General features: G+C 39.2%; 1 protein-coding gene across 1 annotated transcript; it reads left to right on the top strand.

The window, feature by feature from the left end:
• The first annotated feature begins 1,009 nt into the window (after nucleotides 1-1,009).
• On the top strand, nucleotides 1,010-2,720 carry LOC141023414 (uncharacterized). The gene is made up of 6 exons (XM_073500346.1): nucleotides 1,010-1,195; nucleotides 1,274-1,415; nucleotides 1,518-1,791; nucleotides 1,867-1,969; nucleotides 2,058-2,257; nucleotides 2,357-2,720. Exons 1-5 carry the CDS (start codon nucleotides 1,101-1,103, stop codon nucleotides 2,173-2,175), a joined length of 732 nt encoding a protein of 243 aa, XP_073356447.1. The 5' UTR covers nucleotides 1,010-1,100; the 3' UTR covers nucleotides 2,176-2,257; nucleotides 2,357-2,720.
• Nucleotides 2,721-18,886: the final 16,166 nt, after the last annotated feature.

The raw sequence follows: 18,886 nt of genomic DNA, 5'->3' as shown, positions 1-18,886 counted from the left end.
GACTTGAGCTTTATGAGTGTATGAGTGTGTAATGTTTGATTTGTTCCACCCAGTTTTAATTGTTGTACAGTTTTCGTGAACATATATAGCTAACATGGCTTGCTGTTATTATATATAGTAATGTATTTTTAGTTCTTTTACTGCCTTGAGCTGTATGAGTGTCTAAAATTTGAGGTGTATGCCCGAACACAAGTATATGAATGATCAATGGGTTCTATCAATGGGTTCTATGAAAACTTAAGTAATTACGTTGCTGAGACACCTACAGCAGTACAGCTAGGAAGCAATATTGAATGAACTGCTCACGGTTCTATCAAAATATTTAGTGCGTGTTGTTTATGCTTCAAAATAATGTACTCCAATGTCTAAAAACTGTGGTTTTTTAAAAAGTTTACTGCCAAACACAGCAATTACTAAAGGCTGACTAAGTAAACGTTTTAAATTAAATTTCTCGACATGAAGCCATGATTGGCATAAAGTTGACACATGACTTATGTTTATGCTTCATTTTAGTTCATTTGAAGTTTTAGTTATTCATTAAAAAAACTCTGCATTGCATAATAACTCAATGCTTTGTTTAGCACAACTTATTTGCAAAAGCACAAAGCATGAGACATAATATTGCGTGCAATCAAGGCAATAAATACTTTGTTACACACATAATGAAATTATAGTTATCTTATTCAAGCATGAGACGTAACGTTGGTGCATTAATGGAAATAGATATATTACGTGACTACCCTTACTGTAACAGGGTATCTCCTTCGTTATACTGAGATCCCACATTTATTGTGTTACTAAAAGTAAATAAACAGTAATTATTTTGATACTCTCCTCGATTGCAATCAGATCCTGGTTTGTTTGATTACTATAAATAATAAATTGTGTTTATTAAGATGGCAAAGATTGATCAATCTTTATTTGGTTACCAAAGGATGATCAAACTTTCTATTGTACACCTAGAGCTCCAAAACTAATTTTTGAAAGTTAATGCTTTTCCCGCCTCCCACTATGGTAATATATAAATGCCACGCATCACCATACATTAGCCTCCATATATCTACACAGGTTCAGCAATATCCTCTACATCCTCTACGACTATGGTGATCTCTTACAACTTGACAAGAACTAGGAGGGTGATGGCAAATCCGCCGGCTCCCAACATCCCTCGTGTAGAAATCCCTCCGATGAACAGGCAAGATATATCATCATGTACGTTGACTTGTCATCGCGCTCGTTTATTTACCTCATATATACATTATATGCTATGCAGGAATTTGACTTTCCAGAACGTTGACATGGAACATATATATCATAATTGTTGGATAATTCGTGCTAAGGTTTTGTGGAAGGCCCAGATCAGGGTTAATGCTATGGGAAACCAATACCTTCGTTGTATACTACTTGATCAGCACGTAAGTCATTACTCATCACCACATATAGCACTTTTTTTGGTATGCAGATGTGTTAAAGAGTTTCTCCACCTGATTTTTTATTTCTTTATATAATATTATTAGGGAACAAAGATGGAAGCAATTGCCTACAGCAACCAAGCATTTCGTTTCAACGACATGCTGCATACCGGGATGACTTATGACTTCACTTCCGTCGGGTTCAACCCCACGGATATGCTAGATGGACATTTTTGGTATATATGCATGGATTATGTCATCGCACTACATTCTAGGACCGAGGTTAGCATGTCGGCCCACAGGATATCATCGTCAATTTGTCCACCGTGCTTCCCACAATTCGGGGCCATATTGTCGCTACGTGACAAAACCATCACTGGTGCAACACCTTCAGCTTTGCTATTGCACATTAGTCCATACATAGCATTGTCTCATTATGATTACATTTTTTTAGATGTTGTTGCTATTCTTGTCTATGCTGGTAAGATACAACATCAGTGGGATTCAGTATATAGACGGCATGTCCCTTTCGTTGAGATTGCCCTAATGAATTTCCGGTAAGCTCCATTCAGTATATGAGATTTTCATATGGCTATTTTAATTTTATTATTATTTCCTACGCCTAACATTTGTTTTTGTATGTAGACGGGAGATAATTTTTCTACGCCTAAGTCAACAGCATGCTGGTCATCACTTGTACCATTTGCAACGCACAGAAAATCTGTTCGAGAAGATTGCTGTTACTTACGTACAGTTAAATTGAAGGGATCAATGCCTGCAAACTATGAGGGAGAGCACATTCTTCTTCTCTCCTGACATTAATGATGATGATCATTATCTACATGGTAGGGTTTATAAAGTATTCTTAATTTTTTGTCATTGTGCTTTCTTATGTAATTATGTAAAAAAGCTGTAATTTTTTCTAACACTTTTTTTTGTCAAAGATATCCATGAAGTCAGCCTGATGACTTATGACGAAACACTTTCTTACGTCAATGACCGCGTTCAAGCCAGGAAGAATGGACGCTAGAGTAACTTTTGTATCAACATGGTGCATGCAACATGTCGTTGCCAAATGTCGTTATATCTCTTTTTGGTTTAATGGTGCATTATAATCAATAAAATAGTATGATCAAGTGTCAGCATATTTGCTTGTCAAGTTATAGTGAAGCCCTTTTGGCATTATGCTTCAATGTATGATGCACATAGTCCTACTCAAATATTTGGTTTTGTACAATGGTGAATTGCTTCTTTTCGTTGGGAATGATAAAAAAAATCCAATCGGAAGATATTATTCACTCAAAAAAATCTGAGAATGATCTGATGCGTCCCTAAGATCTGATACATCCACATTTTTCCCTAATTAGAAACGTTTGGCATAAATTAAATGGATTTCGATTTTTGGAAGGCAATATTAAGTCTCCATAAATATGGCACATATATATATATATACACGTCCTGGACCTCCTAATTCCCTACCCACCCCAGTTTGCATATATTCCATCAGGAATAACCAAACACTCACGAGTTTTCGGTCACCGATGGAGGAAATCATTGGAAACACTGCGGCCCTAGAGGTTGCTGTGCCCACGTCCCTGGAGGGTGCGATCCCCGAGACCCAAGAGGTTGTGCCTGAGCCTCATGATGCTGTGCCCGCTCCCATGCATCTTCTGCCCCCACGGATGCATGTCGTGGAAGATGCACTCGAATACATCTTTCGCTTTATGAATGGCGTTCATGAGGAGCATATGTTGGAGTAAGTTATCTTATTGTACGTTTATTTTCTGTATAGAAAACTTATTAGAACCCTCTCATACACTACTTATAATAAGATTAGTATATTGCTATATCTCCTTTTGTTTGTAGAGACCATAAGACGTTGCAGCCATGACGAAGGATTTAATTATTTATAATGGATTATCAATATTTCCAGCGCACAGCAACTCTAATTTTTGAATATTTTTTTCTCATAGTCTCTTCTCTACAAATATAGTACTGTAAATTTATTCCCCCACTATGTTGTACATATGGCCATATTCGTGTACACAGCTAACAGATTATTAGAACGAAACAACTTATTATTTCAATCCTAATAGAAGCGAGTTACTAGATGTTAAAGGTAGGTACCAACTTTTTGCTGCTCTTAATTTGCTGTAAATATTATTGTTTGGCAACAGCAATCAAACTATATGAAATAAGTCACCATTTTTAACATACTCTTGTTCCAATGCTGCACACTTTTTTGCTAAAGGTTGTTTTGCATTTTTTGTGTTGCAGCACAATCTGGATAAGAAGCGATACACCATACCGGATAGAAGTCAGCCTCCGGATGCTACATGACACCCTATTTTTAACTAACATAAGTCTTCATCCCGCGTGCTTCAATCTTGTTGTTCGTAAGCTTGCGAACGCGGAAGTAGAGAGGCATGCAGGCACCAACATGGTTGGAAGCAAACATTTTTTTGACTTGCAGTTTCATGCTCAGTCACAGGCTTTTAGGTATTCCTGGATGCCTCAAGGAGAGCGCACCACGATGCTAATTAACAATGCAGTTGTCCAGCCCTTCCCTAAATACGATGTTTTCAGCTCTATAGTTGTAAGAGACCAACTTACTTAATGTTTATTTTAATATCATAATAGCAACTAACATGTGTCGACCTGCTGCAGTATCTACTACCGTTGACTATCTCGGATTCATCATACGGGCTACTTGTAGTAAACCGTATGAGAAGGAGGGTTATCGTACTGGATCCATCACGAGACGTCGGGCAAGTTGGAGAGAGCACTCATAACAAAGAGATGATGAAGGATATCACATTGTTAAAGCAAGAGTTCAACGATGTGTTGCAGGCTAGGATCCCGGGTTGGGATACCCCACTCATGGATTGGCGACAAGATAGCATGTCTTCTAATGCTCACCGGTAATGTGCTAAACTGATCTTATCCAGAAGATGCACACCGTTATAATGCTCGCCGGTGATGTATTAAATTTAGCATGTCTTGTAATATTTAACACTTTTTTGTGTCATAGCAAAGACTCTGGTTTCTTTGTCCTACAGGAGATGGCACACCAGCTTGGTTGTTTGCGTAGCATGACATGGATGAACACTACCGTAAGTGCATATACGATGAGTTTCTGTGTGAAGTTTATTTAAAAAACACTTAATATAATGGTTGATGTGTTGCATATTTTCTAGGATCCAGTACTGCTTAGGAGACAACTCACTATCCAGATATTGATGGTGAAAGACAATAAAGCATATGGAAACATCCCAGAAGAAATCAGGGCGGCCTTGAGGGTTATAAGCAACTGAAGTTGGATCGGTGCATGCAGAAAGGACAATAAAAAATTACTACGCAACAGCTATTTAGGGTTGGAAACAATAATTGTCTATGATTTTATTCAAATAATTATATAATATTTTATCTTCTATGTATGTTCATTTGATAACTTTATTGTGTTTTTGCTTTATTAAGGTTTCGTGCACTACCATATTGTTGTATTATGGATTGATTTTGGTTACGGCTCACGATGCAATATGATATAAATTTTCCACGGTAGCGTCCTTATAATATTCAAAAAATGTGGAAAGCTTGATTTATTTAATGGAAAGCTTGATTCCCGTCACAAAAAAAACGTGGGGGAAAGATTTATTAGAGGAAAGGCACCGCCCCCCACAGTTGAAATCAGGGGGTGGCAGATTTGGTAGGGAAATAAATCAGGGCCCCACCGTTTAAATCAGGGGGGCGCAGATTTATTTAGAGGGGGACAGATGTATTATAGGTAAAACACTGGGCCCCACAACACACGCAACCAACAACGCTTTCCGGGTGGGCATTGAGCGTTGCACCCCCTCACGATAGAGTAAACCCGGTTTCTTTCTTTTGTTCGTTTGGGAAAGTTATGGGGAAAGGGAGACATATATTAGGAAACATTTAATCTGTCACTGATTTATTTGCATAGTGTAATCAAAACAAATCAAAACAAATATCGTGCCTTAATTGTTGATAGTATATTTATATGGAAACATGCAAATAAGGAACGATAGGGTGCACCTTCCTAACTGTTGTCGCACAATTCCCTACGGCCTCATCTCTACTCAATAAAATCCTACGGGCTCCTTCCTCTCTCGCTTTACCAGTTGTACGACTGACTTTTTGCCCCGTTAATGGAAGCAATGGCGAATTTTGGGGGAGTGCGACACGCAGTCGACTACGTGTACGATTTCATAGCACTTTCCTCAGACGAAGAACTACTAGAGTAAGTTCTCACGGCCCGATAGATCTAATATTTTTTTGCACTTCATCGTCTAAGTCCACTGCCATGTACATGTATACTTTGCGTTTAGAAGATATACCCCCGTAAAAACTCTTCCTGCCCTGTACATATATACTTTACGTTTAGAAGATATACACTGGTCAGGATCGCGTGGTCTTTGTCTAAGTTCAGACGTCTGTTACAAAGGTTGATTGTGTAGTTATTTTTCTTAAACCAGTATATAAATACATATTCAATGGTTGTTACCAGATATTATATTGTACTGGTAAATTGTGTCTAAAACCAGTGTTTTGCGGCGTCTAACATAAATAGCTGATAAGGACTTGTTTTTCATAAAACATGGGTTACTTTCCTGTCTATTCAAACGAAATACGTAAGAAACTGTGGTCCAAAACTATGGGGTCTAACACCTTCTACAACAATGTTGAACAAGCTATAAACTACTATGCTGCCCCATCCATCCAAAATCTACAACATTTTTAATGCAGGTCCATGTACTACTACGAAAACACTGCAATCTGTTAATTTATTGCCCGTACATAATATATAAATACTTAACTTGGTAGAGATTACAATCTCTTTTAGGTCATTTGATGTGAGATATACTATTGTTTAATTATTCATATCTTATAGACAGCAACACAGTTTTATCGTTTGAGTTTATGATTACTTGAAGTCATATAATTGTTATGAACCTTGATCTTTCTTTTTTACAGCACAATCTGGATTAGGAGCTCGCGCCCATTCCCTATCGAGATTAGCCTACGGATCATCCGAGACACCATCCTAGGAGATGGACTTGTCCATCCGTTATGCTTTAATCTAGTTGTGCGTAAGATTACTACCGACGCAGCAGAGAGGAGCGCAGGCACCAGCTCTGTTGGAAAGACACATTTTTTCAATTTGGGATTCCATGTGCAAGCACGGGCGCTAAGGCAGACTTGGTTAAGCCAAGAACATCGCACCAGTGCACTGATTAACAATGTCGTGCTTGAGCCTTTTCCAAGATACGACGTGTTTCACACCCCTACAATTGTAAGTAATCTCATTCTTATAAATTAGTTGGTTACTTTGTTTGCCATTTACCTTTGTCTACCAAATGCAGTATCTTCTACCACTGTCACTCGTGGATTTGTCCTACGGTCTTTTAGCAGTGAACATGGAAATGGAGAGGACTATCGTTATTGATTATTCGGACCAGACTGTATTTCATTTTGAGGAGGACCCCCATGGCACTGAACTTCAGAGGGAAGCCCTTTTAGTGAAGCAAGAATTCAGCTTTGTCTTGCAACAGGAGGCCCCTGATAGGAACAGCCAACTTGTGGAATGGCCTGAACAACAGAACATTCATGTTTCACCTCGGCGGTACTATTCTAAATTTGGCTTGCATATTAGTGCGTGCTCCAATATAGCTATTACAATATGTTTGCTTTTGTGACAGCATGGACTCCGGATTCAAAGTTTTACAGGAGATGGCCCATTTGTATGAAACCATCGGGAATGACATGGTTCATAACATGCCTAGGACTGACGTAAGTGATTTTGTAATGAGGTTACAGCTTGCATATATTTGCTAAATATATCTTCTGACTTTGTTTATGCATAATTTGAAGGATCCACAAAGTCTCAGGAAGCGACTAATGGTCCAGATGCTAATGGTCAGGGAGAATGAAGCAAAGGATAACATTCCAGAGCAAGTTAGAGCAGCGTTGAGATTTATTGGTGGCTAAGGAGGACTGCTGCATCGATAAATACCTAAAAATAAAGTGATGTTTAGTTGCTTGCTAGGAATTAATCTGTTTGAATGCCCATGCTGATCAGATGATCAGATGACATTTTATCTTATATTTTTAAAGTTTAAAGAGTGATTGTTGTTGATATCCACTAGCTATGTTGGTTCAATATATTTTGGCTTCTATGTATATTTTGTACTATAATACCCGTGCGGTCAGGAGCAGGTTTGTTGCTCCAGGTGAACCGGAGGCATTTTGTAATGGACCATGGCAGGTTCAGCCGGCAAGTGAGGTTTTCAGTCATGCCTCACATCATATACTAACTCGTATCATGTAACTCCATCCATACACGCACTGCTATACGATACGAGGTTTACTTTGACGGCAATCGTCACATGCCAGCTATGGAATAGCCAAATTAAAAACATGTGGATATAAGGCACGTACCTTCAATTGCCTTTGATCTTCAAGTTCGCACATGATCCACATTTCTCTGTCATGCTCATGATGTTTCTGATAACCAGCTGATTATATTGTATGTGTTCCTGAATAGAGTAACCAAAATAAGTCCCCGCCAAAGTGCTTTCTTATTGACTACATAAAGTACTAGACGGTGCCAGCATTTTCCGACAAACAGTATACGTTACCAACATTTTCTGATTGGAGGGGGGGGGGGGTTAGGAAGAAAAATACTATTAAGCTACTCTAATGGAGTCACATCTTGTTCAAATATAATATAATTGAAAAAAAATGTGTTGTATGTATGAACTTTCTCTAAACAGAATAGCCATATATACCTACCTATGACGTTAAATAACAATAAAATAAAGGAGGCACTAATGACTGATTCAGAGGACCAAAAAATAGGCATATGCATCTCAATAGGTATTACACATGAAAAGCAAGAAAGAGTTGTAAGCTGATCTCAATAGGTTTCTTTTTATTCATTTCCCTAATTCATGTTTATTTTTTGATTTTCTCTTTCCTGTTTGAACAAGGAAATGTAAGAAAATATTACAGCTGGCACAAACTTGAAGGAAGTGTTAATGCATTTGAAGAAAACACTATTCAACATAGTTTTAAAAAATTCTCGTTTATTATTTAATTTTAGAAGTGTTTTTGAGAAATATACATCATGCACTCAAAAAATAGTAAGAAAACTATAATAAAATCTACATGTATTACAAAAAATAATGTGTAAAATTATTCTTACATTTCTATAAACACGTTTGACATGGTTTAACAGATTTATAGACTTTATTGTTTTTACACGATGATTTTTAAAACACGTTGAACAGTTTGCAAAAAAATGTAGACAAAATTTTATAGTACACGTTGAACTGATTAAATACACATAAATTATATAGATAGTTTGTTTGGGACAGGCGGCCGGTTTCTTTATATGTTTTGTTTGGGAAATATATGGGGCACCTTCCACTTATCGGAGAAAGATATGATCCGTCCGGAGCTGAAAATAATTTCTACTAGGAAATGAATAATATAGACATGCACGGATGGAAGGATATGGGGCACCTTCCATCAGCCTTAGGTACCATGTGCTGTGAGACTTAATGCATCCGATGTTGAAAATCAGGTGTAATCAAAAGTTTGCTTATTATTTGGCTTTCAAAAATGGAAGTTGCCGTATTATGTGGAAGGCACTTAAGTCTCGAAAATGCAGCTGTCAAACAGGATCTGATCCCTTCATATAACCTCCGACGAGCTCCTGTTTCAACACCCACCCCAGTCTTCACCAATTTTCGATCACTCACCACTCTCATCAATGGAGGCTGTGCATGAGCCAGTGGATGTTCATCTCGCACCACAAGAGGCTTTGCCCGCCCCTTAGGAGGCTGCGGGCAACGTGAATGCCCTAGCAGATGCCGTTGAATACATTTTTCAATTTATCACTGTTGTCCAAGACGATGAGGCACTAAAGTAAGTTGTATTGCTCTGCATATTACTCTCGTACACAGCAGGCTAGATATCAGTTGGGCACCACAGCAGGCTAGACATAATTAACCATGATAGTCCACTATATTATGTTTGGTTGTCTAGGTGTTATATATTTTAGTGTATATATTTTATGCACTGTTACACCGGTGTTATATATTTTATGTGTGCCTCTGTATCACACCTTTTAACCTATTGTACATGTGCCCATGTTATTTTTATACATCTAAAACATTATTACAGAAAAAATAGCTACCAGGTTATCACAAAAGCGCTAGCATGTTTTTAATTAAATAACTTTTTGTCACTGCTTTATATTATACAAAATAGTTAGTCTAAATGTGATACAGAGATGGATGGATGTTATTTGGTAAAGATTGGTCTGCATTTTTTGGGCACCACAATTTGGATTAGAAGCGAACGACCATATCAGATTGAAATCAGCCTACGGATGCTCCAGGAAACAATTAGCCTTTTGGACAAATTCATCCCGAATGCTTCAATCTTGCAGTTCGTAAGCTTGTGAGCGCTGAAGTAGAGAGCACTGCAGGTACAAGAATGCTTGGAAACAAACATTTTTTTGACTTGCAGTTTCATTCTCTTGCACGGGCCCTCAGACACTCTTCGATGGAGCAAGAAACATGCACCGCAGTGCTGATTGACAATGTCATTGTTCGGCCGTTTCCTAAATATGATGTGTTCAACTCTAACATTGTAAGAGACTCGTTCTTATAATTTAATTTGCTTATTATATTTTGTACTAACATGTGTCTATTTACAACAGTATCTACTACCATTTGTTTCTGCGGATTCTTCGTACGGACTACTTGTAGTCGACATGGAAACTAGGAGGGTTCTCCCAATTGATCCATCAATCGACGTCTATGGTGGACCATACAGCTTTCATAGCACTGAAACGAGGAAGGAAATCACAATGTTGAAACAAGAGTTCAACAATGTGTTGCAGATGAGGATCCCTGGTTGGAATAACAATCTCATGGACTGGTCACCGCACGGCATCTCTTCAACCGGCAGGCGGTAATATACTAAATTGATCACACGTGTTATAAGCACACCGTTATAGTTTTAATATAGTTTCTTTTTTTTGTAACAGCAAAGACTCCGCTTTCCTTGTCCTACAGGAGATGGCCCACCAGAATGGTACTACTGATTCTGGTAGGAAGACCACTCACGTAAGTACACAATAACGAGGTTTATCGTGCGATTTTTTTCCAGCAATTTATAAATTACTATTTTTCCATCTATTCTAGGATTCAATACAGCTCAGAAAGAACCTGCTGGTCCAGATGCTGACGATAAAAAACAACGAAGCAGCTGGAAACATACCGGCTGAAATTAGAGCGGCATTGAGGGTTTTAAACGACTGACTATGGTCCGATGCATATTCATATGTCGCAAATAAATGGCTACTACAGCTTTGTTAGGGATCGAATTGAGAATTATCTATTTGGCAATACGGATAACTATAAAATGCATTGGATGGTATATATAGGTTTAAATACTTTTTGTTGTTTTGGATATATTAAACATTTGTTTTGCGACACACCCTATAATTCCTCGTTTCGTATAACTGTATCCAAGATATGTTAACTAGAACTCGAAATATCACGTCAATGAGAACAAGTCATGAACTACATATTTGGTAATACGAACTATATATAACTAACACGGCAATGCCTACTTATCAACATCAGCGCTAAAAGAAAAGCAGTTGTCGTAAATCATAGGCTGATGGAAAGTATGTACCTCATATTCAAAGCTTATTGAAAGCCAACAATCATTTCCTGCATGCTTTGCCTGCAAATTAAAGTGGAGCTTGACCCTATTGTCATGATGTAATGGACTCAAGTTATCAAAATTTTGTGGATATTACTCTTACATGAGAAGGCATCAAGGCTCCCCCTGATTGTACATTCACCAAGGTTTGGTTGATCAAAGAACACATTTACACTGAAAACAGACATATGCAATACGATACATTAGTAGCAAGGAAATCCCATGTTACCAGGAGCACGACGAGTTCAAGACAGAAGAAAATATGTAATACCAGTCGAACGGGGTGTATTCTAATAGCTTCATATCGAATGTCTTGTCAACTCATACAAATACCTACCAGATCAGATGTGTGTCTAGAAGCTTAGCTTCATAATAAAAGCTGTCAAATCAACACATCAAAAGATAAATACAATGAGTTAATATTCAGTCAACCAAACAAGTGACATAAAAGGCCAAAGCATTATTTTTCAGTGAGAAAATAAGGGAACAAAAAATTCATTATAATTTCACCGTTACCACTTTAATATTTTAATAGACAAACCGCATATTGTAACTATTGTATTTTTATATGCGAAAATTTTATACCTCATAAAAACTATTCAGTAACTTAAAGAAATAGTAAAGAAACAAAATTGTTTTAAGCAAGTTCGGATCTTTTACATCTTCTCTGATTTATTAGCAGACGTACTCCGTTGCAATCCTTCGGTGTATACATTAATATGAGTTAGTAAATTAAATATTTCATTTGTCTGGGATAGAGAAATAAGATTGTATTAAATCTAGAGATACGATTTTCCTAATAAAGAGATAATGCTTGTACATACAGACGACCACGGGGAGTAGGAAAAGGAAGTTTCTTTTATTTCCTTTTCTGTTGTATTCACAAAATAAGTGGGCTGAAATAATGGAATTGGGAATATATTATCTGATACTGGGATAAAGAACAGATACAATAATTTAATTCTTTAGTAAGTTCTGATTTTTTACATCTTTTCTAATTTATTAACAGGTGTGCATTTGATGGAAAAAGGAAATATATCTGCACCATCAACAATGGTATATATGGTAGAAAACAATGGTATATATGGTACAACTATATTCAGCCATGATCTGCTACCCAGTTATTCTCCGCATGGCCTACCTATAGATGTTAACCTCCTCTGCCATCCCTCCTCCCCCTCCTTGCTCTTCCTTTGGCCATCACAACAGCATACCTGGAGGAAAATCACAACAGCATCAAGAAGGCGAGTTCCTCTAGGTACGAACAATTCTGGATCTTTATCTTCTCTAAAAGTGTAATAGTTGTTATATTAGGATCATGTTTGGTTCAGGTATACAATCAAAAGTATGTTTTATCTTGCATTTTCTGTATGTTCACCTACAAAATTATGCATGCAATTATGAACACATGATTTTCTAAAGCACATTTTATAGCAATAAAAGCATGCATGCAATTCTGAACATCGCAGAAAACAAACAAATAAACAAACACTTCTGAAAACTTAATATCATGACAGTCATAATACTAAGTGAAGGAAATATGCCCTAGAGGCAATAATAAAGTTATTATTTATTTCCTTATATCATGATAAATTTTTATTATTCATGCTAGAATTGTATTAACCAGAAACATAATACATGTGTGAATACATAAACAAACAGAGTGTCACTAGTATGCCTCTACTTGACTAGCTCGTTAATCAAAGATGGTTATGTTTCCTAGCCATAGACATGAGTTGTCATTTGATTAACGGGATCACCTCATTAAGAGAATGACGTGATTGACTTGACCCATTCCGTTAGCTTAGCACCCAATCGTTTAGTATGTTGCTATTGCTTTCTTCATGACTTATACATGTTCCTATGACTATGAGATTATGCAACTCCCGTTTACCGGAGGAACACTTTGTGTGCTACCAAACGTCACAACGTAAATGGGTGATTATAAAGGTGCTCTACAGGTGTCTCCAAAGGTACTTGTTGGGTTGGCGTATTTCGAGATTAGGATTTGTCACTCCGATTGTCGGAGAGGTATCTCTGGGCCCACTCGGTAATGCACATCACTATAAGCCTTGCAAGCATTGTGACTAATGAGTTAGTTGCGGGATGATGTATTATGGAACGAGTAAAGAGACTTGCCGGTAACGAGATTGAACTAGGTATCGAGATACCGACGATCAAATCTCGGGCAAGTAACATACCGGTGACAAAGGGAACAACGTATGTTGTTATGCGGTCTGACCGATAAAGATCTTCGTAGAATATGTGGGAGCCAATATGGGCATCCAGGTCCCGCTATTGGTTATTGACCGGAGACGTGTCTCGGTCATGTCTACATAGTTCTCGAACCCGTAGGGTCCGCACGCTTAACGTTACAATGACAGTTTTATTGAGTTTTGATGTACCGAAAGAGTTCGGAGTCCCGGATGAGATCGGGGATATGACGAGGAGTCTCGAAATGGTCGAGACGTAAAAATCGATATATTGGACGACTATATTCGGACTTCGAAAAGGTTCCGAGTGATTCGGGTATTTTTCGGAGTACCGGAGAGTTACGGGAATTCGTATTGGGCCTTAATGGGCCATACGGGAAAGGAGAGAAAGGCCTCAAAAGGTGGCTGGGCCCCTCCCCTTGGTCTGGTCCGAATTGGACTAGGGAAGGGGGGCGCCTCCTTCCTTCCTTCTCTTTTTCCCTTCCCCTTTTCCTATTCCATGTGGGAGGAGGAATCCTACTAGGACTAGGGAGTCCTAGTAGGACTCCAACCTTCTGGCGCGCCCCAGGGGCTGGCCGGCCTCCCCTCCTTCATCCTTTATATACGGGGGCAGGGGGGCACCCCATAGACACAACAATTGATCCTTGAGATCTCTTAGCCGTGTGCGGTGCCCCCCTCCACCATATTACACCTCGATAATACCGTTGCAAAGCTTAGGCGAAGCCCTGCGTCGGTGGAACATCATCATCGTCACCACGCCGTCGTGCTGACGAAACTCTCCCTCAACATTCGGCTGGATCGGAGTTCAAGGGACGTCATCGAGCTGAACGTGTGTAGAACTCGGAGGTGCCGTACGTTCGGTACTTGATCGGTCGGATCGTGAAGACGTACGACTACATCAACCGCGTTGTGATAACGCTTCCGCTGTCGGTCTACGAGGGTACGTGGACTACACTCTCCCCTCTCGTTGCTATGCATCACCATGATCTTGCGTGTTCGTAGGAATTTTTTTGAAATTACTACGTTCCCCAACATTAAGTCCTTCTATGTAATAAAAACTGCATAAGGTGAAAATGCTTCGATGGAATACTCTAAAATTATTCAGAATGGGCCCCTCATCCAACTTCCACCACTAGATATAATTAATACATTAAATTTGTCCTTAATAGTAGTTTAAAAAAAAGCATACCATGAAATTTCTGGATCTTTCTCTTTTGTAAAATAATTAGATTAGGATCATGTTTGGTCAGGCATACCATCAAATTCCAAATGAAGAACACCAGTGGAGATAGTGCCAGCTTATAAAAAGCTCAGAGCCAATACAATTGATTGTAGATCTAATCAAGCAGTCCTATTAGGTGGGCTGCAACTGAATACAAACAGTTCTTTCAGATATTATAGGCTAACAGTCTATTCTGGGCATCGCAAGTGTGGCATACACCTAACTTTTTAAGTTATGACCATAGTTCACTGCCTAAATTTGCATACCCAAGCAATATTTTTTAATGAAATCTCACAAATATATTTGAGCCAGAAGAACAAACTAATAACTTTTTAAGTGTTTCAACATGCCAGAAAACAAACAAATATAATTATCTTCTGAAGAAATGTCTGTGAACGGATGATTTCTTTATATGAAATCGGAGAGGCAAGCTCTATTTTATCAAAAAAAAATCTGAAGATATATATCGTCTAAGTCATAATATTATGTCATTTCATGTAATTAAAATTGCATGAGGACAGAATGCTCCGATGGAATAGTCTAAAACTATTCACAATGGATATGTAATACTCCAATACCAACTATGAGCAAATATATGAACGTGCTTATTTTGAGCAAGATAGAGCAAGTAATACGATGCACGTGCTTATTTTGAGCTGGCACTATTTGCAGATGCTACAAGCACTCCTAGGAAAGTGAAAACCGTGCACTGAGCTCACCGTTTGTGCATGGCAATGGCTGTCAGTGGTGTAGGCCCCTTCTTTCCCTCAATTGGAGGAAATTTTTCTTGAAATGCTTTGCTTCTGCATCAGTCTGCACATTAAGAATCCAGTGAATTAGCGATTACGAAAGACGGGATAAATAACAATTAATCACTTGCTCTCTGCATAAGTTGTAAAATTAGGAAATAATTTTAGTAAGATTTTGAACTTATTCCCAAATTACAAATATATATAAAAAATGTACAGTGTCCCTAGCTTATTTATCTGTTCCATACAACATGTCAGAAAGTACAAAAGTATGCATGCAACTCTGAACACATGATTTACAGCAGCACATTTTATAGCAATAAAAGCAAGCATGCAATTCGGAACATGCCAGAAAATAAACAAATAAACAAACACTTCTGAAAAAGTATATCATGACAGTCATAATATTAAGTCCTTTCATGTAATAAAAACTACATAATGAGAAAATACTTCGATGGAATGGTCTCAAATTATTCACAATGGGCCCCTCATCCAACTTCCACCACAAGAAATAATTAACCCATTAAATTTGTCCTTAATAGTAGTTTACAAGTATGCTTGTTCTGCCTTATGTATGTGTGCAACACGTCAGATGCAAATAATTCCATCAAGTAATAATTTAGTCTAACCAGCATTGTGCTAAGCAATCGATCAATCAATTTATGCACTGGATCATATGCCAACATATATACAAATATCCCTGGTAAACACTGGATCAACCCAATTTACTCTGTGTGAACTAATTATCCATAACTACCTTAATTAAAGTAGTAGTCACTTAGGTCAGAAACTAAAAACATGATCCAGTTCCCACAATAGTTCCATCTACAGATAAACAACCAAACATCCAGTGCCAACCACTATGCTAAGAATATCAAACTGAGCACACCTCATAGCAGTTCATAACTGCAACCATTTAAACCGCATACAAAATTCAATAAACTTTACCATATCTACTGTAAACAATACAACAGTGCATCAACTCCATGTACTCCTAAAGTACCATTTCTTTGAAATTCAGTCCATGTACTAATTCAGAAAATTCCTAACTACTACTCCTGCTGCACGAATAATTGAGTGAGTTAAGAAAGTAGATAGACCTGCCACTGCTTGTTTCACATTGATGTTTTTCAGTTGATCGATGGATTTAGAGTTCTGTTGCCAGCACTCCCTGTTTGTTGGCTTGCCTGAACAAATAAAACAAATTATGTATTTAAATAATAGGAGGGGAAATCAATCAAGCAAGCAGGGTAATAAAACAAATGATATATAGTGCTCGCTGCATGCCGTCACCTACTAACATGCACGGATGCATTAGAAACTGAACTTTGTGCACTGTCGGAAGGAATCACACTATCTATGCAATTGAGCAACCTACCTCTTCAAGTTGAAACTGATTGTTCGGAGGCCATTTGTATGTTGACAAGTGAAAAGCAAGATAGATCAAGTTTTGTTTTCTTGGTCCAAGAGATTAAACAGAAGCTTTTAGAGAGGAAGTCATCTTACTCATGTATGACCGCAAAAAAAACGTCGTTGGTGGGTTCATCTTACTCATGGTCCAAAATTGGTTTCAATCCAAACAAGTGCCAAAACTCATGGGCGTGACCAATATATTGGTAAGGCTGGCTTTGGTAGTCAACAAAACAGACCTTTATTCACGCAACAAAAAAAAGGTTTGGAGTGGCTTACCATCACCTGAAGAGGTAGCAGATGCTGAGACGGTCGATGTTGCCAGCTACTGCAGCAGGAGGCGGGCCACGACGGTGGTCAGATGTTATAAACTTTAGGGTAAAATAAATCACATAAAAATTAAGAGATGGCATTAAAAAGATAGCTTAAACTAAGAATAGAACGCATCAACTATAAAATTTTATAACATTTGCTATCTAAAGTTGCCAATTTGACAGAAAGAATGTAACTTTGACATTAATACTTGCTGCTAGGAAACAACTAAATTGCACGCATAAAAGAATGGCAGCATTCACTTAACTAGAATTTATGCGAGACTGATTTATCGGGATAATAAAACTTGACTAGCTAATTTACAAACATTCCAAACCTAGGCACGGGTATCATCAAATGATCATCGAGGTTTAGGTCTATCCTATTATCATCGAGGTTTACAAACTATCGGTTTTTAGATAGAACTACCCCTACTGCAAACAAAATTCAGAAATTAGCCGTGCATCTACTGTAAAGAAGATCCAAAAGTTTGATATTCAGTGCAACATCTGGAAACAAAATTGCTCAAAGTTCTAGAAACTACTCCTACTGGAAAAACCCTAAAAAAGAGAGCTAAGGATGCAAAGATGCTGCCACAACTTAAGGATTCAGTTGCTTACCATCAGATAAGCGGGATCCGTGCAAGCTAGCGGTTGCTGAGAGGGAGTTGATGCCGAGGTCACCGGCGCGGGGCGTTCCTGTATCTTGGCCTGGTGCAGCATCATGAGGCGGGCACGGAGCGATGTCCTGTGGCCGTCTGGCTGGAGCGGTGGGGATGTGGACGGGTGGTCAGACGCGCCGTTGGTTGAGGTGGCTGTGTCCCTGCGTCGCGTCGGTCGGCGCACGCTGTGCCGAGTGCTTGTACATGTCATTCCTCCTTGCCGAGGGCGGCGGCGTCGGGAAGCAGTCGTCGTCCTCGCCGTGCATGTGAGGTTTGGTCACGGCGCCGCGGCACAGAAAGAACAGAGAAGGAGTTCAGTGACGCAAAGATTCGAAGAAGATGAGGAGGGGGCGGATCTGAGCAGCCCGCGTTGAATGGATTTGTGAGGCATGGGGAGTGGCGTACCGGAGCTGTGGCGTCGCAGATCGGGACGCGTCACTGCGGATCCACCTGCGACATTGCCGGAGAGGAGCGCCGCCACGGATCCGACCGGAACGGGACCGGATCGATCACCCGCATGTGCTCCAGGAAGCGCGCCCCGTCCGTCCCGCTCGGTCGCGCAGCACACAGCAGGCAGCCCCAAGGTCAGTGGATGCAGGAGACCGATGCGGTGGCAGGCGGGCATAAGAGTGAGGCTGCCTGCTCGTCGACGCGGGCGGCGATGCGGCGGGGGGAGGGGAAAGGGCGAGAGGGTTTGAGTGAGTGAGATGAGAGGAGAGGAGAGAGCGAGTGAGATGAGAGGAAAAGGTAGGTAGAATGCGGCGGGGGGAGGGGAAAGGGCGACGCCGCGTCGCTTCAGTGCTCCTGCCGCCCGAGAGGCCTGCGTGCCAGGTGGGCCATCGTGGCGGGCCGCGCAACAGCCCCGTTTGGGCCGGCCCAGACATGTTTCGCTGCTGCCTCGCTGTTTCTTTTGTTTTCTATTTCTTTTCCTTTTTCTCTTTCTTTTCTTTTTTTTGTTTTTGTTTACATTTCTTTTCCTATAATTTTTTATTCTTTATTTATATTATTTCATTTTTATTATAGTATACAAAGTTCAATGCATGTTACAAAAGTGTTCAACGGTATATTAAGGAAATGTTCATGGCTTTTTACAAAAGTTCATCATCCATTACAAAACTGTGTTTTTTAAATTTGTTAGGTGTATA

Source organism: Aegilops tauschii, chromosome 5 (assembly GCF_002575655.3).
Source record: "Aegilops tauschii subsp. strangulata cultivar AL8/78 chromosome 5, Aet v6.0, whole genome shotgun sequence".
Classification (NCBI taxonomy): Eukaryota; Viridiplantae; Streptophyta; class Magnoliopsida; order Poales; family Poaceae; genus Aegilops; species Aegilops tauschii.
This window is presented reverse-complemented; position numbering and strand designations above follow the sequence as displayed.